Source organism: Neolamprologus brichardi, chromosome 6 (genome assembly GCF_056152115.1).
Source record: "Neolamprologus brichardi isolate AB-2024 chromosome 6, ASM5615211v1, whole genome shotgun sequence".
In the NCBI taxonomy this organism is placed as follows: domain Eukaryota; kingdom Metazoa; phylum Chordata; class Actinopteri; order Cichliformes; family Cichlidae; genus Neolamprologus; species Neolamprologus brichardi.
Genome location: NC_142109.1, coordinates 34,439,286 through 34,464,004, shown reverse-complemented (window position 1 = coordinate 34,464,004; position 24,719 = coordinate 34,439,286). Strand labels below are relative to the sequence as shown.

General features: G+C 42.4%; 1 protein-coding gene across 1 annotated transcript in view; it reads right to left on the bottom strand.

Moving 5' to 3' along the window:
- Positions 1–4,447: 4,447 nt before the first annotated feature.
- LOC102800191 (regulating synaptic membrane exocytosis protein 1-like) overlaps positions 4,448–24,719 on the bottom strand; it is a 107,214-nt gene continuing 86,942 nt past the window's right edge. The window contains exons 29-34 of the mRNA XM_087842186.1: positions 17,046–17,263; positions 10,336–10,480; positions 9,747–9,859; positions 7,476–7,577; positions 7,150–7,289; positions 4,448–7,035 (exon numbers count right to left, since the gene is read on the bottom strand). Coding sequence (XP_087698312.1) covers positions 6,817–7,035; positions 7,150–7,289; positions 7,476–7,577; positions 9,747–9,859; positions 10,336–10,480; positions 17,046–17,263 — 937 coding nt within the window. The 3' untranslated portion in view covers positions 4,448–6,816. The remainder of the gene's footprint in view (positions 7,036–7,149; positions 7,290–7,475; positions 7,578–9,746; positions 9,860–10,335; positions 10,481–17,045; positions 17,264–24,719) is intronic.

The following is a 24,719-nucleotide window of genomic DNA, read 5'->3' as shown; positions in this document are numbered from 1 at the left end:
GGGAAGTGAAACTAAATACAATGAACAAAGAACACACGACTCCTTCAAAATAAAACAGGAAACATGAGACAGACATGATAATACAAACTTGATAACATAAGACACGCAGCATGAAACACAAAGGGAAACTTAAATACAGGGGAAGAAAACACAAGGAGTCTAATAACCAAATGAACTTTGCTAATCTAATGAACTTAAACATAAACAACATCCAAATAAACTAAAACTTAAAATGCTGGGTCAACAGACCAGGAACATGACAGGTTTTGCTGGAGGTTTCTTCCTGTTAAAAGGTCGTTTTTCCTTCCCGTTGTCACCAAAGTTCTTGCAGATAAGGAGTCATATGATTGTTGGGTTTTTCTCTTTGTGTATTATTGTAGGGTCTACCTTACAGTATTGGTGTTGTTGTGATGTTGGTGCTGTATAAATAAAACTGAATTGAATTGAAATAACGAGGTCAGTCTATATTTAAGTTGTAGGTTTGAGCAACACCGCGCATTCTTCAGAGAGTGGATGTGCCTCATCTGGTCATTACTGACCTCTGGCTCTAGGAAATCTCTGGCTGTGAGGAGAGCCAATCTACTTCCTGTTCACCCCGTTGTATAGGAACTAACTTCCGCTCTAGCTGAGTGTTGAACAGGACAAAAAGAAATCCCACAGTTTATTTTAGTTTTCACAAAAATGTGTGTGATCTGTTAGTTTTTCTTGCTGTGAAGCCGAACTGCTTATAAGACACTAGCGTCCTGCTAATGTGTGTTTCTGTATCTCCATGCATGCAGAGGAGCAGGCGACTGTGGTGACTGAAAACGCTGCAGCTACAAAATTTCAGCTGCTGCTCGCTTCATGCCTCAAATAAAAATGGCAGAAGCTACAAATTGCTTTATGGTGGTATGACGTCCCTAAAACTCACAGAAAGGTATTTTTGGACAATAAAAAACAATTGTCTCAACCCTTCCATCAAAATTTATTTATTTATGGACTATTTCAGAGAGTTTTGCACAACCTGCAAAACGCTGCAGCTAGGCTTTTGACAAAATCCTCCAAGTACTCACATGTGACACCGTTGTTATCACTGGCTTCCTGTTAAATTTAGAGTCAATTTTAAGATCCTGGTCTTGACCTACAGAGCTGTGCACGGACTGGCACCAGCCTACATCTTTGATCTGCTACAGCCTGATGTCCCTAGGTCTTTGAGGTCATCTGATCAGGGCTTACTTGCTTTAAAAAATACTAAGAGGAGGACTAAGGGTGATGGAGCTTTTGCCACTGTGGCCCCGAGACTGTGGAAGTCTCTAAAACTTCTTTTGGTTAATTTTATGCCTGTTTTATTTTCTCTTTTTAAATCTTTTTAAGACTTGTAATCTTATGTGCAGCACTTTGTGATTCTGTCTTGAAAGGTGCTATATAAATAAAAATGTATTTATTTATTTATTTAAGTACATTATTGTAAAAGTACTCTGCTGTGAGCACAAAAGCCCCGCCCCCCTGCTGTAATTCCTTTTAGGAGGCGCAGTGAAAGATGGCTTTTAACAACTTGTTTCAGACAGAGGATGAAGTGTGGCACTGACACAAGACCCAGAATGAGATAAATTAGCATTGTTTTTAACTGTGGGTCATACACAGCTACTCTGATAGAGTCCAAGAATGAAAATACGAGGCTGGAAACGGATACTCCTTTTATGCTGGTGTTCTGTTTTATAAAAATCTGCACCCTTATTAATCCCACTTGAGAAGAAATAAGTTGTAACATGTTTTGCTGCAGGGAAAGCAGTGGTAAACTTACAACCCGAACTATCACAGGTCTCACGTCATCTCGTCATGTGACATGGTTTCTGGGTCCTGAGCCTCGTGCCGACAGACTCTCAGACTGTTTTTCCCGGCATCGCTCGGCTCACATGAGCCTTTCTTTTCCCAAAGGTTTTGTTTGTTTAATATTTTACTTGGGAAGCCCGTCTTCACGGATGATATTAAAAGTTAACTTTGAAATGTTTGTATTCCACGTGAACTCATGGTTTCTTTTCCACCAATGCATGACCTTTGACTTTATTAGATAGATTAATCTTATTCCTGGGAGCAGCATGGAAATTTTATAGTGGCCTCTGACATGTGTGATCTACATGTCTTTTCCACGATGGTCTGTGTCCATGTTTTATACAGGCAGGTTATGACCCCTGATGCTGCAGCACAGAGGGAGCCTGGGGGCCCGGCTGCCAGGGCGAGGGTGGTGGGCGGGTCAGTGTAGATTGCCTGCAGATGTTGTTTTTGGGGGATCCTGTGGTTACTTAACAACAAGTGGAGCATAAATCTCCCAAGCTCTGTGTTGTATAAGAAACAGCAGATCCTCTTTGGTTAGATGGATCGCAGTGGCAAGACTGTGATGGTGTTGTATGTAGTACCACATGGTTGTCATGTGACTTTATTCACAAACAGAGCACTTAAGAACCTAAAATTGTCCCCCGTTCTCTCATCTCTGGTCTTTGAGACTTTACTTTGCAGAAGCCGTCTGTTTACAGGTTCCACTTTAACTTCATTGTTAAAATTTTATTCACAGCATGTCTTTTGTCCCGCCTTCCTTCTCTCACCCCAACCGGTCACGGCAGATAGCCCCGCCCCTCCCTGAGCCTGGTTCTACCGGAGGTTTCTTCCTGTCCAAAGGGAGTTTTTCCTTCCCACTGTTGCCAAGGTGTTGGCTCATAGAAGGTCATAGGATTGTTGGGTTTTTCTCTGTATGTATTATTTTAGGGTCTATCTTACAATATAAAGCACCTTGAGGTGACTGTTGTTGTGATTTGGCGCTGTATAAATAAAACTGAATTGAACTGAATTGAAATGGTGTATTGAATTAGAAAAATACCACTTAGGTGAAGGAAAGCAGCCTTACATGTATGTCTATACTGTGTGTGCTGAAGAACATATCTTGGTCTGAAATTACGCCAGTGTTCCTCACAGGATCACTCGAGGCCAAAGCCATCCAGACTAAGTACCTGGTTAAATAACATCACAACTTTAGGGATTTTTGCATTAAAAAAAGACTGAAAACTCATTACATAAGAACCTTTTAGAAAATCTTTCTGGTATATCATGTGGTCACAAACTGTATTTTATTTGCTAAAATATCTTGGTTGTTTGAGGTTATAGCGCTTTATAAATAGTTGCTGCTCCCTTTCCAGAAGGCGTCATCACACTGGTTACCACCGCATGTTTGATTTGGCAGACGTTATATTGCATAGGTGTCAAACTCTGGCCCGCGGGCCAAATTTGGCCCGCAGCCTACTTACATTCGGCCTGCGAAGCCATACCAAATTACTATTAGAGCTGGCCTACTGGTATTATACAGCTAATATATATATCGTTTAGTATTAAGCTTTGCTTGTTCCATATTCAGTTTTTCCACAAAACGTGTTTGAGTCCATAAGAAAAGATTCATTCTTATATCTGGAGGAATAAATATATTTCAATAAATATTAACGTTAGTCCGCTACTTTGTTCCAGTTTTGAATTTTGGCCCACTGTGTATTTGAGTTTGACACCCCTGTTATATTGGATGCCCTTCTTGACCCAAACAAAAGCATGAAATAACAAACAAAAAAAAGAAATAAGGACGACATAATCAGTGCAACACATATTGATAAAAACTGCAGTTTCTCTTGTGGCCACTCAAGACTGACTTCTAAAGTGAGTCACTCTCCATAGACTCCCTTGTTGAAATAGCCAACTTGAGAGCAAAAATGATCATGCTTACTGCTTGCTACGCAAATTATTTTCCACTCCTTGATCAATTTATTCCTTAATGAGAACTGTTTAGGTATAAATATTACTATATTAATAATTAATAAGTAATATTACTATTACTCACCTGTTTAAACTTTATTAGCCACGTGTTTGTCTGAGTAACAGATAGGACAATAACTGTCTGCTAGGATTAACCTCAGCTAACTGAGCTCACCGAACTGGACCTGTAGGCCATGTTGATTGTTATCTATCTATGTATACTGTTATCTGCACAGACAAGTTAGTACGATGACCACGGCGCATAAAAGTCTAGAATTTTGTTGTGCATGCTACTGTACATAGCACTAATTAGCGGGTATGTCCAGCAATAGACCCATAGAGTTGGTTAGCATTTGCTAACCAAACTAGCTAGCGTTAGCAGTTAGCTCATCACCTTCTCAACTGAATAAAAGGGGGGAAAGCACATGCTGTTCTTTTATATTTTATCTAGAACTGATGAAAACACTTGAAATATGTTTTTATGAACTGTAATAAATTTACTACGGTGGGAACAGTGATGGCCCTCTCTCTAAAATAATGCTGCTCTGCTCAGAGATGCACAGACTGAGAATAAATATTAGCTTTCCCACAAACAAGGCACCCTGGCCTTTTGACATCATGTCAAATCAGAAAATTAAAAGATAAGCATGAGAAAGACTCAAGGAAAACATTGGTATTTTTTTTCCACACATTCTTTTTTATTTGTAAATCATAAAAATGAAATTTTTTTTAATATATAAAACATACACATCATTTGAGCCACATCTGTTATACAAACAAGAAATGTTGCAGTGAATGCTTTACTTTTTTCTGATTTTCTTGTTTCAGTGGAACACAGAAGTTGTAAACAATCGGCAATTTTTTCTCCTGTTAATACTGACAAGGAAAAAAAACCCTAAATAAATAAGGAAAAAACAGCTTCACTGGACAATGAAAAGAAATCTAGAGTGAGGCGGGACTGAGCATGGCGGGCCGGGCACAGACGCCGAGTTTGAAGCACAGAGAAGTGTTCAGACGAGGACTTTCAGACCCATCGCCGTCCCACAGCACGGTCCCCTCGTCACCTAAAGTACCAATCGCTCCTTATTATAAGACTTGGCCCTTTTTCTCAGTGAACCAAATGAAAACCCCGGGAATAGCTGCTGAGTATTTACAGGGTGCGACTTTCTGTGCATCTGAGTTTATTCTCCGTGTCGTCTGAAATCATTATGTTGAAACATAATTCATATTTTCATAGATCTGATTTGTACATATTTATTCATACATCGTCCCAGCCCCTCGGAGGTATACTATGATGTGGAATAACAGTAAGAGGGGCTGCGAGGTCTGCTCAGTACAGTACAGTACATCTTCCAGAGACATCAATGTAATCTTGGGATTCGGTTTGAGAGACATTCAGCACCGGACTGAAGGACGTGGACTGGACTGCAGTGGATTTAGATGTCTTGGCGTAATGGGAATGGCTTCAGTTTCTTGGTTTTATCTCTTTAATATTCAAGTACGAGCAAACTGTACAACTGCATGCAACATACAAGCGGCCCTACAGTATGTGGAGCTAACACGCGTATCTAGATTTTTTTTTTGTTTGTTTGTTTACAAAAATGTGCATGCAGCTTGGAACGGGCTCCAAAGTCATGCTGCCCCTCCCCCCTCCGGGTGGGAGGAGCCTGCAGGCCGGACGGAGGATGAGCGTTGGCGTCCCGACGGATCGATCTGATTGGCCCACATTCACCGAGATGCACGAGGATTAAACTGTGACAGTATTTGTTGTTCTGTTTGCCTCCGAACGTCGAGACGAAACGATGAAGAGGACCGGTGACGGGAGGATTGCTGCTTTTTGTCCTTTTTTTTTTTGTTTTTGATTTTTTTAGCTATGTATTATTATTTTTTTCTTCAAAACGTTAAACTTTTTGTTGTAAAAAAATCAAGCTCTTGTGCTTGTGTTTAAATTTTAAAAGAAAAAAAATGTTGAACTAAAGATTGGATAAAAACCTTTAACATGCCGGGAGGGAGGGAATGCGCCTCCCAAAAAATGTGAAAAAATTAGACGCTCCTGTCTCGCTCTCACGTAGGTGAACAAAGATTTACGTTTTCTTTTTTTTACATTGACGTTGTACCCTTGTGATATTTCAAAGTGACATAAATTTTACTTATTGGTCAACCTCCTGGGAGGCCTAATATACAACTATACAAAGACGACTGGCCTGCACGCTTGCCAGCAAAAACAACGCTAATCTCACATGTAAAAATCTAACCTGTTCCCCGCCCTCTTCCTGCATAACACTTGCAGACATTTAATAGCTTTTTTTTTTTAAATCTCTTGTATTTTATTTTTACTCTCCATGCACACACCAGACTGACAACATTATCATGAGCATTTTTAAAAACATCTTGTGCCAGTAGTAACGAAGGGAAAGAAATGAACAACAAAGCAAACACGCTGAAACGGTGCGGCTTCAGAGCAGCCATGGTAAACATATTGAAAAGAGGATCTTTCCACAGAGGGGGGGGGGACCAGTAATGCGGCTCCGAGGTCTAGGCACCAGAAGAAGGCCCTGTGCTTCCAGACTGAGCACCCCGTCCCCCACGCGCGGCGGGGACGGGAATGCCAGCAGTCTGTTGGGGTTCTGGAGGAGGCCACTGCAGGGAGCGCAGCGCCGCCTGCAGGAGCGGAGGGTGATTACCTCTTGTCTCGAGTCCATACATTCCGATGCTTTACATACATTTCTTTGCTATTGTTGATTCGGTTAAAAGCCACCCTGCTTCGTTTGGATTCTCTGGTACTGTCTGGACAGCTGCTGCACGGCTTCTTCAGCACACACAGAGAAAACACAGAGACTTTTCCTCGAATGGACATGAAACACTGAAACGCGACGCTCCCTACGACAGACAAAATTAACCGCGGCAGGAGTGATTGTCAGATTTCAACAAAGCTTTCTCGTGTTTCTGATTGTTGTTGTTGTTCTACATTTCTGCCGTTAGTATTTCATTTCTTTCCGAGTTTTAGTTTGAGTTTTTTCTCGGTGGCGTAGAGCTGTTTGTCCACTAAGATCGGACCCCGGGCGGTCCGGACGAGCTGTCGAGAGACGACTGGGAAGCTCGTCGCGTCAGGGAGGCAAGTGTCGGATCCACCAGAGAGGATGGTGGGAACAGCTTGTACCAACCGATGACTGTGCTTGATAAGTCCAGCTCCTCCAATAAGATTTGTGCAACTCCCATGAAGCTTTTATGGTCCATGCGGCCATAGTCTCCCCATACAATCACCTGAAGGAAAAAATAATTTCACGTTGTCATGTTGCTCGATTTCCGTCAGCATGAAGTAGAAGGGGGGGGGAAGCATTTAACTTTGTGATGAAGGGAAATAAATCTCCTGCTCACCTGTAACACTTTCCCCTGCGGGCTCTCCTCAAATAGCAGTGCTTGCTGGTAGAGTGGGTCAAGTGTTTTCCGTGCAATCTTGGTTTTCTTTTTGGCTACGTACGCTCCATTATTCAGCAGGTAGACTTTGACATATGGAGCTGACGGCAGAAACAGAGCAATAAAAAAAGCCATTAGTGGGAACACTATCGGCTCGCACGGCTGGTTGTACGAACGCAAAGAACAGGTGAGCTTGAGTCGAGTGTATATACTGGATTATAATAACGTGTGTGAGTGCTGCAGGGATTCATTGGTCTGTGGCGGCTTCAGTCAGGTTGGGCTCTTACCAGGGAGAGATTTGGATCCTGGCTTCTGTACGAGTCCTCGTGCTCTGATCACCTCCACCTCCAGCTGACCCTTTTTCTCCATCATACCGATCTGGATATCACCTAAAAAACACAGCAGAAAAAATAAGAAAACACAGAGCTCAACACCAACATCTACTACTGACAGGAGCGCAGACAGGTAACACTCTGAGCCTCGCACAATTAAATCAATCATCATCAACAATAACAGTAAAAAAGAACAAGATTAAGTAAAAATAATCATAAGAAAGAATAAAAATATAAAATGAATAGTTATAAGAACATGAAAAGAGTCTCTCTTTCTCCCTCCCTATGTGCTGAACATGATCTAGAGGGGTGTGAATGGGAGGGACTGGCTGCACCGCAGTTTCTCCAAATTGAACACGATGTTCAAACATGAGGGTGTCCAAAAGTCCACGTGGCACCAGGACTCCCTGCGTCGCAGGTGTCACAATCCTGGGTCTTATGACCCAGTGTTTTGAGTTTAGTTTATTTGGATGTTTATATGATTAAGCTCATGAGTTTTTCTAGTTCTTCGTTATTAGATTCCCCCTGTGTCTTCCAACCCCTGTTAAGTCTCCCCTGCTCTTCATGTGTTTCATGTCTGCGTCTCATTATGTTTCCTATTTTATTTTGAAGAGATCTTGTGTTTTTATATTATGGATTATGTTTTGAGTCCTTTGTTGTACTGTTTCTTGTTTCCCTAGATTTCAGTTATGGTTATCATTGGTTTAGTTCTTTGGCTTTGTAATATGGCTTCCCTGTGTTCAATGTTGTGTCTACTGTGACCTTTTTGTAGCATGTTTCTGATCCCTATGTTCTGTCTTCTCAGTTGCTGTTAAGTTTGCATGTTTAGAGTTCAGTCAGTGTGTTTCCTGTTTTACTTTGAAGGTCCGTGTCTCATGTGAGTGTTTCTAGTTTTGCTTCCCTTGTCTCGTCCAGCCTGATTACTCCCAGCTGTGCTCTCCTTCTGTGTCTCATTCCCTCATTACCCCTCTGTGTGTTTAAGCCCTGTGTTTCTCCTTGTCAGTGTCGTAGTCCCCCTCATGGCTGTGTTTCCTTGCGTGTCAGTTTATCCATGTCCCAGTTTAGTTTTCCATGCCATTCTGCAATAAAGCAGCTTTTTGAGTTTAATTTCGTTGTTGTGAGTTTTGCGTTTGGGTCCTTCTCCTGCCTGTACGCAGCCGAAACATGACAGCAGGTCAGTGATTCATTTTTGTACTTCACCACCTGTTGGTGAGTTGCATCAGGGATGGAAGATGTTGGACAGTGAGGGTGAACTTGGCAAAGGCCAGAGTGTCAAGCTCTTTAGCTCTCACTTTGAGCAACACTTTAACAGCTTTCTATGGAAAGCGGACCCTAGTGTGGCGGTAATCCCTGAATCAGATGAACACCAGAGGTTAAAGGAGCCATCAAGCTGTGGGAGGGATTCTATCAAGCATGGTGAGCTTGTGGGATGAGCAGAGGGAGCTGACAGGTCAAGGCCAAGTGGATTGCAGCTCTTGCAGTACCAAAAACTCAGGTATGGGAGGAGCTCAGCGAGGCCATTGAGCAGGACTTTTAGTCGACCTTGAAGCAAGTCCGGCAAATCGTCAGGTGACTCGAGTGGCGTGGACAGCTCCCTGCAAACACTTTTTATAGCAGGGATGCAACTCTGCTGACCTCAACTCAGGACATAGTTTGGTGGTGTGAGCTTCTCAGCCCCACTGACAGACCTTCTGCAGTGGACACGGTGAATGGGGTGAATGAGATTTTCCCTGAATTTCTCAAGGCCATGTGGCCGGAGGATCTCGTGCTTGATTTTCGTAGATGATGTAGCCCCGCTGGCGTTATCAAGCAGTGACCTCCAACTTGCACTGGGGCAGTCTGTGGCCCAGTGTGAAATGAACCACAACATGCTGGAAAGATCACATTTCTTGGCTCGGGAACGTCTTCCCACCTGAAGAAGTGGAGGAGAGGCTGGGAAGATGGAAGACTGGGATTGGCTGCTTAGATCGATGCCTCACGACCAAGAGAAGAGGATGAATGGCACAATCAACATTTAAAATAAAATACCAGAAATATCCAAAATATCTCAGAGAAATTCATGCTAGAAATAAAATACAAAAACATTACAATACTAATGATTTCTGACTTTTTCTGATTCATTGTTAAACGCAAAAAAAAGCTTTACAAGATCTATCCATGCATGCACAAATAAAGCTTTAAAAAATACCCCGAATAATTCAAAAGAAGAGAGAAGAGGTTTTGTACCGATGGCAGGTGTAGCCAGTGTTTGTCTTCCCACTAACTGAGCTGGTCCGAGTCCATCCAGGAAGTCACTGAATTGACTGCTGGCACCTAGATTCACTCCAGAAAAGATCAAGCTACCACAGAAAACACAAAACAGCCCATTATTAACTCTAAAAAACACCAACCTATATACAAATGTGTCATCAGTCTTGCTGATGGCCCCACTCAGTCAGCACATGTGGTGGATTCACTTTGCTGCCTCCAGGAGAATTTCACCTGCACTCATTATTTATAACAAGAAAAAATATCTACGTGATTGTCCGAGCGACAGAAAACACCCGGTCTTACTTTGACTCTGTCTGAGTTTTGGTTTGATCGTCGCCTCACGCTCTCCACGCTGACTCATTTTTAAACCGTGTGCTCGTTATATTAGACTGTGTTTACTCTCAGTCGGCCAACGCGTACAGACATAGCCGCAGGCAGGAATGGATGTCTCCCTCAGAACATGCTGACATGCAGTCATTACTGTCACTCTAACTCGTTTCATTCAGGACGTCTTTGTGACACAGAGAGTGCAGATGACGAGGAGCAGAAGGACGGGTTTACTGACTTCCCCTCGGAGTTGCAGCTGTTCATGCTGCCGTTGTTGGACTCTCTGCTGGGCTGCCGGCTCATGTTCCTCGTCAGCTCCACGGCCATGCCGGTCTCCGTGCTCCTCTGGATGGACGCTCCTTTCTCCTTCTTACTCTTCCCCTCTGGAGGTAAACGAGAGCGAGAGGAAGAATCATGAAGCAGACAATATTTTGATAACAGACTCCAGTGAAGGAACGGCTCTTTTCTTTAAAACTGATACCACAGGAAAGTTGTTCGGCTGAAGCTATAGATACTTACAACAATTAGGAGTGATACATTCCCCTCCCACAATTAAAACATGAACAAAGCAGAGGATATTTTTATTTATATGGCACCACTGCACGTTTTATATTGTTCATGTTTGCATTTGCAGATGGCCCCGCCCCTCTCTGAGCTTGGTTCTGTTGGAGGTCTCTTCCTGTTAAAAGGGAGTTCTTCCTTCCCGCTGTTGCCACGTGTTGCTCATATGGGGACATTTGATCATATTTGTTTCTATAACTAATATTGCAGTGTCTTTGACTTACAATATATATAAATACAACTGAATTAAAAAGCAGATGGCTGGGATGGATAGATTTGTGTCATTTGGCTTTAGGTATCATCTGCATAGCAATGAAAATGTATCCGGTGCCATGATGGCACCGGTTCTGACACAAACGGTAGTAACCAGACCGAAAAGCAGCGCACATTTCGGTGCTTTTGTTTCCTGAGCTGTGATACACTTTAGATTCTAGCCAATCATTTGACGTTTCCGAGGATAGTAGGCGGGTCCAGGTACGTACGTTCTTTTAGAGCAGAGCTACAGATTAAAAATGCCCAAGGCGAAGCGGTCAAAAGTCTGGCTGTACTTCACAGCAAAATATGCAAACTCAGCAGCCTGCAACAAGTGCTTTAAGCTGATACTGTGATACTGTCAAAGGAGGTAACACCTCAAATCTGATGAAACACCTGGCGACGCATAGCGTTTTTTTAAAAGCCGAAAAATGCGCCGTATTTGATAGCTTGCTGCGAGACCTCACACCGAGCGCATCTACTGCGGGTGTGGTGCCTGTTATCGGACCCGGAGTTAGCAACATCCCCCAAAAACCCGAAGAGGAGAGTCCTGGCCCCTAGCCCTGCCAGTGTAGCAGAAATGATGAGGATGATGATGCAGCAGCAGCCGTTCTTCTCTGCGTGAGTAGCTTAATGTTGTTCGTGTGTAATTTACGTTGAGTAGGCTAACCACGTTATTACATTAATGCATGTAAGGTGAACTAGCAAACATCATCATAGCTACATGCGGCTGTCTTCTTGTTTGATGGCAGATACTCCCTTCACCCTGGCCAAAAAGGCTAAAATGACCAAAGAAAAAGTGGAAAACAGTTAAACATGAGAGGTTTTTGGACAAAGTTTGTGTTTTTTCCATTGTTTAAGCTGCTTCCAGCCAAGAGTGATACCATATATGCCCCATAGCTGCAGAAAAAGCTAACATTGTTATCTTTTTACAAAAAAACAGCTGAACATGAGAGGTTTTTGGACCAATTTTGTGTTCTCCATTCTTTAAGCACCGGCACCGTTTCAAAAGTACCGGTTTGGCACCGGTATCGGATAAAACCTAAACGATACCCATCCCTAATCCAGTGTAATACTATTATTGAGGGGAAACATGTATAATGTAAAAAATAGTGGTCCAAACATTGAGATCTGTGGAACTCTGTGTCTAATTTTTTGAGTTAGGAACGCTCCTCGTTTAAACCAACAAAACTAAATTTATGAGATATGTAGGATTCAAACAAAAGCACCAGTGGTGCGTCTGGGTTTGTAATTTCGGATCAGTTGTGTTTGCTGTACTGAGGACGAGGAGGACAAGCACAGAGAGGAGTCCACTGTCAACGGCCATAAAACGATGATTTGTAACCTTCACTATAGCTGTTTTAATGCTCCTCTAGATCATCGTCCAGCTGCTTGACAACTACTCTTTGGAGAATCTTTGAAATAAAAAGAAGGTTAGAAATTGGCCTATAATTAGCCAGATGGAGACAGATGGATCAAATAAGAGCTTTTTAGGTAATGGTTTAATTATAGTGCTCCTTAAAAATACACAACAAATGCACATCAAAATGACGCGAGTTTGGAGACATTATCTTAATGTTTTAAAGTATAGATCGCATCCAAATATCCGGAGACTCAGACGCTTTACACAAACATTTTAAGCCTTGAAGGAGATGTGCAGTCGTGCACTGCTCTTGCCTTTGTAAAGAAAACTGTAACTTGTTCTTGAAAGGTGCTACTGTTTTTAAATAAAGAGATTATTCCTGGTAGTCCCTTATCATGAGCGATTACTCAAATGACCCCACAAAGTGATTCATCTAGAAGGTGGAAAATCCCAGAGTATCAGGATTCACACAAAGATTTTGCTGTTGTGGTTTTGGAGTTTGGTCTAACTTAGAATAATATTTCTGCATTTTCAGAGGACAGAGTTCACTCGGTGGCCCAAACAGTAAACCATTCATACGTTAGACAAAGCTGAATATCACAAGATAGCCCACAGATCCAGTTCAGGACTGTTTGATCTCGCCGTCTGAACCACGGTCAAAGTTGCGCCCATGTTCTGTAGAATCTGGTCACCAGCAGTAAACAGGAAATTGTTGGGCAGAAAAACAGCCAAAAAAAACACCACTGTGTGGCATCTCGGACAGGGGCGCGCCTGCCTTCTGACTCATGTTGGAAAACAACATTTCTGAGCCTCCCTTTATCCCGTGTCCAAAACCTCACAGTAAATAGTTTAGAAAACACAAGTGAGCCTCTCTTACCTGCATTCGGCGTCATCCATCATGACCAAGAGAGACTTTTTTTACATTAGGCGGATGTTCGTCCTATCTCTACTTCCTCTCTCCCCTCTCTACATCAGTGTCAGTAGGCGAGCGACCCCCTGAAGGCCTAATATTCTCTAATAGCTTTTTATGCCCGCTACAGAGAAGAGAGGTTCAGCATTTGGCTTTCATCGTACATGCCCCGGTGGTGAAAGTGGATGCTGGGCTCGGACGAGCCGCACTCTGTTGTGTGACCGCGAGCCGAGCTGTGGTTGTTTGTCTTTATGACGTGCGCTGGGCCAGCGACAGCAGCAGAAGTTTGTCTTTTACGGAACAAAAGGACACTATCAATTTGCGGTGCTTGGGTACAGTCTGTACCTCGGGACAAAATGCAATGAATATTTCTGTATGGATGTGGTTGTTATTAGCTTAGCTGTGGCTTAAGGGTTCAAACCTGCATTCTCTAAGTCGAAGTGATCGCACGCAGCAGTTTAAAGGTGCAGCTGCTGTTTTAACCATATTTTCTTTAGAGAAAACCAACAAGAGAAATCACCTAGACTCCTGGGTTTGGTTAAATTAGATAATGTAATCAAGGTTTGCACTTTGCATGTCCTTTTGTAGGCAAAAATGAAGAATCTGGAAAAGTAAAGAGTCATATGACTAAAACATTTGGGGATGCCCAGACCTCTGCCTCCCTGCCCCCCCCCCCCAGCTCTTTTGGAAGGACACCGAGGTGTTTCCACCCACTAAGAGAATCCACACAGCACCGAAGCCCTGTGGCCCCTCCTGCAGGCAGCAGGCCCACAAGGGAGCGGGCCTGTGTAGCTCTTTTGGGAAGGGCCCAATAAATAATGACATAGAAGTCACAATCCAGCATTCAATGCACAGCATTCAGTTTGTCAGTGAGCAGCTCAACATTAAAATCTCACAGCTAACTGCCCCCACAGGGACTTGTATTTAGAAGAACAAACAACTTTTCTTAACATTTAGCATTTAGCAGCTCAAAGAAAGAACGTATGAAGGAATCTGAGTAGTTTGCTTCTCATGCATCTATTATGCATGTGAAGCATGACAGTGCCGACCTGAGGACAATAAAATAAATTCACTTGAGAATAATGAACCGTGTGATTCTTCCAAGGTGAGCACGGGTTTTTTAACTGGACTCAAATAATCTTGACAAAGATTTTAATGTTGCAATGTTTGTGTCTGTCCTTCATATACAACCCACTGAACCAGCACATGAAGGAAAATATTAAAGGAAACACTGAAAGACTTCAGCTTCTGCAACAAGTCGATTCTTTGTTGTCCTCGTTGAACCACTGACTGTGTGTTTGTGTCATTGTCCAGGAGTTTTGTGTTTTAGAATCACTAAAAATCCTCTGTTTTGGTTTTAGTTGTGGCTTTTATTGTTTAGAATTATTGGTGTATTGCTTTCAGTTTTTTTGAGCTCTTATTATCTCTGTAATGTGGTTTCTGTTAGTGTTTGAATTGTTTCTGTTCTTAACGTTTGTGCTAAAGTTGGTATAACCACCCCGGTGTCCTTTGGCATCTTAAGTTTCCGTTTCCTGTTTGTTATGGCTTTTGGTCAAAAGTCAGTAGTTAGTGCATAGTCTGATTAAGTTACATAAGCAAAGTGATAAATAAGTTCAAAGTTAAGAAATATTATGTGATTCATGCTAAAAACAGTTAAAATGTGTGGGTTCAAAGTTTGCTCAGAGTGAGACATCGTTATCACAAGCGATCTTTGTATTGTATGTGCGGAAATGGGAGCGGGGGAGCGCTCTGATCATTAACCTATCTTTGACGTATTTTCTCCGTTAATGCTGTGAAAAGTGCTTCGGCAGTATTAAAAGAGTGAACAAGTTCATGTACACGCCAAAAGTGCCCTACACGCTTGTACCTTGGGAAACGTTCGTCTTTGTGAGTATTAATGTGTTCAGAAACAACTTTTATATGTGTTTACCTGGAGTGAACTGCGATGCTAATGTACGCACGTGTTAAGCTAGGCTAATCAGTAAGTTTGTCATTAAGATGTGTATTAGCTAGCAATTTATTTTCACTTTCTGTATATTTCAGTTACAAATAAGAAATTGCAAGGAGAAGCCTTGAGAGAGATAAGGCTTTAAAGGATCTTCATTAAAAGCAAGAAAAGCAAGCCTTGTGTGGAAGATCTCGTCTATTTTGTTCGCAAGCTGTCTAGCTTCACATGGTCACGTGTGGTGAGGGCAGCATACTGTTTGCAGTGTTGCCAACTCCTCAGTAAGGAAAATCGCTATTGGTTGTCCTAAAAGTCGCTAAATGACGTCATCACCTAATTTGCATAATTGGTCGTGCTAATGTAATTAGCTATGCTGCTAATTAGCTATCCTACGCTGCTGGAGAGAGAAATAACATCGTGGACGAGACATAAAGTGAGCAAAAAACGTCCTAAATGCATTTAGAATTTATTTAGAACTACAAATTAAATTTCTTTTAGCAATTATTGTTTTTTGTAATGTCTTTCACGTCTTTTTTTAGCGACTTTTTTTTAGAAAAAAAGTCGCTAGGGGGTCTGAAAACTCGCTAAATATAGCGACAAAGTCGCTAAGTTGGCAACACTGACTGTTTGTTACTTCCTGTTTTATTTTGGTAGCTGGTTGTTACTTGTGTTTTGTATTTAATTTTACTTGCCTTGTTGTTTTAATTGCTTTCAGCTCTGTCCAGTTTGCTTAGTTACCTCTTGAGTGAGTATTTACTCTTTTGATACTCTACACCTATAAAATTAAAGGCGTCTTTTCAGTTTCTTTGAGTCTGTCTGTGTTTGGGTTTTGTCTCCACGCTTTTTGATTGCTTGCATCAAATTCACTAATTCCTTAGTTTAAGTCAAATTAAAGGCAAGAAGTTTGTCACTTGACAAATGCAGGCGAAGCACCAATGTGCTCTGACTTTCAGCCCAGTGTCATCAGAAAACTTGACCAGAAATCTGCCCCACTGAGAATTCGTGCAGCTGTCTGTGCACATGATAAAAAGCAGAGGAGAAAGACTTAGCCTTGTGGGGAGCCAGAGTTTGAGATAATAGGATTGGGCATGCAGGCATTTCCAAAAGCCCACTGAAATCTGTCAGTTAAAAAAAATGAAAAGCGACAATAAATGTGATCGGGTAATGTCGGGACTGCATCTCATTGAACGTGGAAGAAAAATCTGCAAATAAACCTCCCGTGTAAGATTTTGGTTTTCAAGATTCTTATATGCGCTGTCTAGAATGAAGAGCTTTGCCCACTAGACAAGCAAACTGCAGTGAATCTAGTTTATCACCAATTAAGCACACGTCATGTTTTCAAAGATTTTTATGACAAAGGATGTAAGTGCAGCTGGTCTGAACTGGTTACTTCTGATTTTGGAACAGGTATTACAGTTGATGTTTCCCATATACTGGATATGTTGCCACCCTCTGCACACCTCTGAAAAAGTGCAGAAAGGATCTCAGTGAGCTGATTAGCACAGTAATGCAGTGTGTGTCCACAGAGCCAGCGGGCTTTCTCATATTAACCCTCTTCAATCAGGTTGGGACTTCTTGCATTATTAAAATATCATTCTGAGGCGTGAGAGACTTCCTCGGTCGTTAACATTCCTCGAGAAGTCAGATCTTGCATATTACATCATGCATTTAATTAAACTTTACATATTGTACCTTTAATGGAAAAAAGAATGCAGGTTAGCAGAGGATGGAGTCAGATTAGAGAAAGCTTTTGGAAAGTGACATACAGCAGATGGATGTTATGGATGTTAGGTATCTCCACCCACCTTTCTAAAAATTGTCATGTCTGCTTCCAAAAAACTAACACCACAGAGTGGCAAACGGGCTTTAAATACAGTCCTATGAAATTCCAGCAAATCCCCGAAACCGCCGACTCACCGGGGCCGCTGATCTGCGACGTGCTGCGACTGCGGCGGTTGCCAACGATGGCCACCACCCGCGCGCTGAGGCTGGAGCGTCTCTTCTTGCTGCCGCTGCCCACCGTGCCCAGCGCCGTGTCTGATTGGCTGCCGTCTGTGCGCTCCTGGGTGTAGATCTCTCCGCTCACGCTGGAACTCTTCAGCATGCTGCGGCCCATGGACGCTCGCATCTGCCGACTGGAGAGAGAAGGCGAAGCGTGACTTTGTGACCTGGTGTGTTTGATAGATGTTGTTATTAAGCTACTTTTACTTACTGTACCTTTACTGTGGCACAACAACAAAAACAGCATGACTGATGGGAGGTGGGGATGACGAACATTGCTGAGGGAGCGTGTTTAACCCTTTAAAGCCGGTCAGAGCAGCACGCTCTGTTTTGCATAACTATTTTTAAATCCCGGTAGCTCTGCAACCACGTAAACTAGCGCAATAATTTTTTTTGCATATGAAACCGGAGGAGTTGTACTTACATCTTATGCCATCAGCTTGTCCTCGGTCACAGTTTCCTTCCACATATAGCTTTGCAAAAACTGCATAAAAAGCGCTTGCAGCAACAAAAACATAATATTCCAGAAACACGCTTTGCCGATCCGATCAGCTGTTCATAACACTTCCTACATTGGATTAGACGTCAGCGCGAACTATCGCATGTCCGCCATGACCTGCCCGAAACCGGAAGTGGCGTCATTTTAGCGGAAATGTAGTTTTTTACCATCAGGGCCTCATGAGCCTATACTGGTGTTTTTAAAAGTTATGTTTGACTTTATGACTTTCTGTGTCGTTTCTGGGATGCTTAGGACTCATATTGCACTGCTGGAAATAGTTTATTTTGATGCATATGCTGCTTTTTTGCAAATTTGCACTATAATATTTATTTTAGTTTTTCCTGCAGTGTATAGAAATTGGTGTATTTCAAAAGTAAAACTATGAAGACACTCAAAATAAATTTCCTGTGGTGGGAAACTATTTTGTGCAACTTTTTTGTATTTACAGTTTTGAGGGATAAGCCTCTTAAATTTCTCTAACTAGAAATATATGTTAAAAAAACAAAAACGATTTTCAATTTTTTTGTAGTTTATTGCACTTTTTTGCAATTTATGTAATTACTATGCACTTAATGCATGCATATTATTAAAATCTAGGCTGTAATGGTTGTATTGATGTATAGCAACTTGAAATGCTCCCAAAAATGGCTCCACAGCATGTAAAAATATAATATAAGCTCTGGCGGACTTGGTTCTATGGTAGGTCTTAAAGGGTTAATAAAAGAGCATCAAATAAAAGTCTGGAGTCCCAAAGAAAAGAAATGCAGTATAATCATCCGAACGTGTCACATGAGTCAAAACTCAAGCTTTACAAGCCAAACTTACAGTTTTAATGTCATTAAACATGTCGTTTAGCCTCATGTCTGCTCTGTTGACCAATCTGAGAACATTAAAATTAAGTTTTAAGACTAAAACTTAATATATTATAGTTTCAGTTAATTATTTTTTTCTCCTGTCTAGTTTTTAATTGTCACATTTTTCCTTTTAAGTTAACTATAATAGGCTTTTAAGTGACATCTACATTTTACATATGTTTGGCCCTTTATGTTTTCTTCCCTATTCAGACACTTCTGAAATAACCGAAGCCAAATCATAAGTGGTTGGTAACAGAGCTGTGCTGTGAAACCCTCTAAAAAAGAGAATAAGAAGGAAGTAGAATGTTCCAGCAGTTTAAAGCTGAGCATATTATCTATTAAAGTTCAGTCTTCTTAAACAAGCCACTACACATGGACATAACGTGTCCAGCAATCGATGCTGTCTCCTAGGGATTCGGAGGAGCTGTCGCATGTCCATCAGCTCAGAGGGGGCCAAAGTGCTGCAAGAGAGTCCAGCTACGCTGCCCCTATCACCCAAACTCTCCGCTCCCCGTGAGTCCCTGACAGCTACAGCCCAGTGACCAAGAGGGGAAAGTGGGAGGGTGGTTTGAGGCCTCTCCACCTCTCCCTGCAGGGGAGTTAGAGAAGGGCGTGTAGAACAGGGGTAGGGTGGAAGGGGAGGATCCAGGTCTTGAGGGTGGAGGGGGTCCAGGCAGTCACAGCACAGGATGCATGCAAGGAGGGATCTGAGACATGCGAGGAGGATTACACAAACACAAACACATATAAACAGGCACAGGGGAAAAAAATCAGTCTAATCACATTTGCTGTTTTTGGCTAAAAAGCTTGTGATTCGTGTGCGTGTGTTTTTCCAGCTCATTTTTAAAATGTCAGCAGGAAAATTTATGCATTTGTCTGTTCGTGCGGTTTTATTCTGAAATGTCAGCGTGTCTGACCACAAACGTCTATGCAAACAAATGCAGAAAGGCAGGACTCACAAAAGCTTAAATGAGCAGCAGCTCATCAATTATTAGGAATTAGGAAGGAGAACTACATCAAACATGTCGGGGGATTACAGAGGAAGGATAGGTTAAAGGACAGCTGTAACAGAAAAAGATGTAAAGACTGTCTAATCTCCTCTGTATGCACTCAGTCACTTCCACAAGCCATCATCAAAGCGGCCTGGACGTGAAAACATCCACTGAATGCTTGTGTTAATATCCAGCTCTGAGTGAAAACTGACCCGCGGCCTGCAGTCGATGTGCATCAACTCGTTACTAATTCCTTTCTAAAAACACATTACAGGCTTTCTGACACTGACCAGCTTTTATAAATGTAGTCTGACTCCACTGTCTGCTTTTCAAATCCAACTCTGTGTTTGAACTGAATAAAACGCTGCTCAGTCCATTACGCGTTCTTTGTTTCCAGCATGCAAACAACGGGATATGAAAATCTGAAAGCCTCACTGTAACACTAGACCTCCTCGTGTTTTCGAACACCGAGGGACTCCCAACGGAAGACTAAGCAATGTCCAGTAACCAGTACACTGACTGTGCAGCGTTACCACAATTAAGCCAAAAACTGGAGTTCCTCTACCAGCCACACGAGGCTTCATTTGAAAGTGAGTCGCTCCCCACGGACTTAAAATTGTGCGACTGTGTGCAAAGAACTTGTGGTCTCTGCAATTAGATGGAGTCAGTCTGCTACCAGTTTACAGTTGAATGGAGTCAAGTTTGCAGTTACATGGAATCAGTTTGTGATACGGAAATTAACTGTGATAAATCAGCAAAAACTGCAAATCTGTTGTTATCTAGAGCAGCGGTCCCCAACCTTTTTGGCGCCACTGACCGGTTTATGCCAACACGTTCTCACTCCCAAAGCGTAACATTTTACGCTAGGTGACAAATCGTCAACATATTACGTTTTTGGCTACCCACCACGTTACTAAATGATGACCTCGGATAAATGAGGAAATATGAGAACCATATGGATTCAATCTACACATGTTCGCTCTTTTTCTTCAAATCGCTTAGAAACACGCTATTTAACATCATTAAAGTTCTGGTTAAGATCAGGAAAAAGGTTATGGTTAGGGCTAGGGATACAGGGCTGGAACGTCTATTACCGCGGGAGCCTCATTGCACTGGATTTCGCCCATAACCCGCCGCGTACCATAAGAACGCCGAAGGTCTCCTTTTGCGTTCATCAGGAACGCCCTGGGACGTGACAAAACGTCGGCATGTTACGCCTCGGGAGTGAGAACGGGCTGTTTATGCCCGACAATATTTTCACGGTCCGGCCTTTAAGGTGTCGCAGATAAATACAACAAAATAAAACTAGTACCGGTACCGAAATAAAGAAAATTTATTCATAACACACGTGAAAAGACCCAGGAAAACCGAGTAAATGATAAAAACGATAACAAAATAACGCTGAAAACCGATAAAAACCCTGAAAACTATACATTTCACACCTGAGCCTCAACTCTCGTGGCCCGGTACCAAACGACTCATGGACCGAGCCCCAGGGTTGGGGACCGCTGATCTAGATGGCAACAGAGCAGAAATTCACATCAAGCCAGAACCTCAAAGGTCTGAAACTGAAATATGGAAATACCTCCACAAACACTGACGGAGTTGCTGCAGGACAGGAATTTAACTGCAAAACGCACCACCACCACCACCACACCAGGTGTTTTTTATCTTTCATTAATACATTCTTTTCTTCTTTTGCACATCTAATTTTTCCTCTCTGTAATTTTGCGTTTGAATGTGCAGCCCATGGGAAAAATAAGCGGACCCCTGTGTCTTAAATTAATATGCAAACCTCATTTTTTGAAGGATTAAAATTAGTGTGCTTCTGTGCTACACACTAACTTCTTTTTTTCAGGTAATGCTCTTAACAGTGAGTCAGTGACATCAGTGTCACTGACTCACTGTTAAAGGCTGTTATTTACTTTAATATTCCAGTTTGATTAGGCAGATGTGTCGATGTGTGTTGAGTTGTTCACACATCAGTGTGGTGGGGATGCTGTACATCAGAACTTTCTCTCTCTGACTCATAGATCCCAGTTTGTTCATTTTGGCCCTGAAACTATTAAAGGTTAAATTCGTTTGTTTTCAAGTTGACATTCTTATACTTACAGCGTTCGTTTCAAGCTAGCACCTCCTAAGATAAATCTTAAGGTTAAAAACTGCAACGATAAAGCGAGTTTGTGTTGGACAAATGGGTCCATAACAAAATGATTGTCGGTAGAGGAGTAAAGAGCCTTTGGGATGAACAGAAGCACTGATGGAGAGCGAGGCTCGACCTTCCTCGCTAATGTGTCTGAATGGGAAAAAATCCCCACAAACAAGTCTTCCCAGAAGGCTCAGAGAATCTGATTAACGCCTGCTGACGGAGCTAATGTGTCCACATACTTTTGGCTCTGTGCATGTGACTGTGGTTGCTTTTGTTTTACTGGTGATAAACTAAATAAAGAAAATAATCTGACATCCGAGTCAGAGCTGCTTTTAAAAAACCTGGTTTGGATTGATCTGTGTAAAGAGCGCCCGTCCTTTTTTCTCTTTTCTCTCACACCTCAATACATTAGCCAGCTAATAAGCTGCACTACATCATCACCTGGCTCACTGTGGAGCAGTGAGATGGGCCCATTTGTCCTTGTCAGCAGTCTGCTACTGGTCAGCTGCTGAAGTAAGTGTGTGTGTGTGTAGCTGTATATAAGGAGACTAAAAAAGTCTCTTTTGAAAGCGGTTCTATTTCACTTACTTCCAGCGTATTTTTGCTCTTGGATTCAACTAGCGTAGCTCTGTATGACTCACAGTACCTCCTTCGTCCTCTGCTGGACCCCTCCCTCAGTTCATCCCTGTCTGAAACATCCGATTTAAGCTCCCTTTTTCTCTGTTTTAGAAAACTTTCTTCCAATCGGCTGCAGAATTTAACAGCAGCTCGGTGGGACGTCTCTGTTCACACACCGAGCTTTGTGATTAAGACGACCATATTAGGTTATCTTGTCATGGTCCCCGTGCCTGCCCAGCCGGCCTCACAAGGCTACACTTGTGTTTTTGCTTTCTCTCTGGCTGTATCCCAATTCAGGGTCTGCAGCCTTAAAGGCCGATTACGTCACCGCGACGAGATGAAGGCTGTCCCAGTTCGAAGTCTGCTCGAAATGCGGCCCTCAAATGCGTCCTTAATTTCCCTGAATTTTAAGGATGTGGCGGTGTAGACTTCGTGGCCCAACATATCCCAGAATGCATAGCGCGGCGGTGGGTGTGGATAATTTTGACGAAAAAAAACGGCAGATGAGGGGCGCAAGAAGAAACTTTAAGTAAGTACTGAATATTATGTCACTTATTTATGTGCAAATGTTTAATAACGAAGAACATTAAAACATTCCTGTTGGCCACATGTCGGCAAAGTCATGTGACATTAGTGACGTTTGTACTAACTTGGTTTTAAAGCCTTTACTTTAAAATATACGCCGTTCAATAGCTGAGCTTAATCAGAGAATGATCAAAGCTCATGTAGAAACAAACAAACAAATGAACAAAAGATTTTCTCCTTCATTTCTGTCAAACAAAGCTGTATGAAACGTTTCCAGCTGTTAGTATCATGGTTGCTAGGCAACCTGGGCAGCGCGACGGAGGCTAGACCATCCCATTTCACAAGCCTCGCACTTCCGGCCTTAGCGGTCTTTAAGTACGCGGCGCTTGAGGATCGTTGAGGCTGCAGACCCTGAATTGGGAAACAGCCTCTCTCTCTCTCCCCTACCTCTCTGCCTGGGCGGAGCTCACTGCTGGCTCCCGCCCTTGGCTCACACACCTGTTGGCGATCAGCCGATTTCCCGACTACTATTTGAAGCTGGGCCACAGATCTTCTCATCGCTGGATGATTGTGCTACTAACGTTAGTCTCTCTTCCCAGCTCCCGTGGTCTTGTACCTTTACGCCCGACCTTTGTGACTTGTGAGTGATTTTTCCCTTGTTCCAGTTTACCTTCCCGGACCTGTGACCTCCCAGCTGTACGGACGTGTGTGAGTTGGATGTGAGGACGTGAGCGAGCGTGAGAGAGAGAACCTTCCCCTAATCCCTTGATTTTTCCCCGTCACTGTATATATTATCGCACTGGTGTGTAAATAAACGGTGCTCTGAGACGTCAACCTGTTCTGCGCTTGAGTCCCTGCTTTCAGATTGTGACATATCTGCTCTCTGTGACATCATACAAATCCAAGGGTAGAAAAAAACAGCCTGTAATTGAGCTTTAAAGCAGCCTTAAGTCTGAACTTTTGGCTGACAGGAATTACTTACACAGTGACCTCATGACTTGAAACACTGGCCACCGTTTTTAACAGGATTTAACTGACAGGAAGTAAGAAACGTTTTAAATATCTACTTTCAAAATAAATATTAAAGTGAGATCTGACAGACTCTTTCCCTCCCAGTACCCTCTTCCTAAAAAAAGGTTCCTTTCACTTGTTTTTCCCTCTATTCTTAGCTGTCTCAGGTCAACTGATGTTTATCCTTTTGGCTCAGCTTCTTATTTTCCCAAATGTGTAGTGTTAGTTCAGCTGGTGCTTAATTTTGAATTATGCAACTCGTGTTTGTGTTAGGGATTTACGTGGAACTCGTCTTGGTGCTGACTTTTGAATCCACCTCTGGCTCAGGGAGGAATAATGATTAGCACCACAGATGGGACTAATGCTGTTAACGTGATTAAAAGTCATCAAGCTGCGTAACACAAAAGGACATTTTTTAAACGCGCGTTTGCAGCAGCCTGAGGTTATCTTAATCTTAATAACAGAGAAAAACGTTTAGGTAGAGAAAAATATCTTAACATGTTGAGGCTGACTTGGAGTGTTTACCTGTTTTTATGGAAATGAATCAAAATAATTGATTTAGCAGGCTAATAGCTTGAACAGTAACAGCTTTAAAAAAATAGAGTCTGAGTTTAATTTTAAGTCCAAGCTCAGATCAAACACAACTTTACGGTTAAAGCAAACAAATCTGCTCACACACTGTTAAATTTTCTGTTCTCGACTTGGACTTTCAGGTGTTTACATCCACGCTCACCGCTGCTTCTGACGTTCAGCAACATGAAGTGGATAAGTTGACAGACACACGGTATAAAATTCAGTGTTCAGGCTGCACATTTTTACAACTGGAGAATGTAAAAAATCACTTACAGCAACGTGAAATCTAGTTCAGGGATGTCTAAAACTCGGGATGCACCGATACCGATACTGGTATCGGGGCCGATACTGTAAAATGTGTGCGTACTC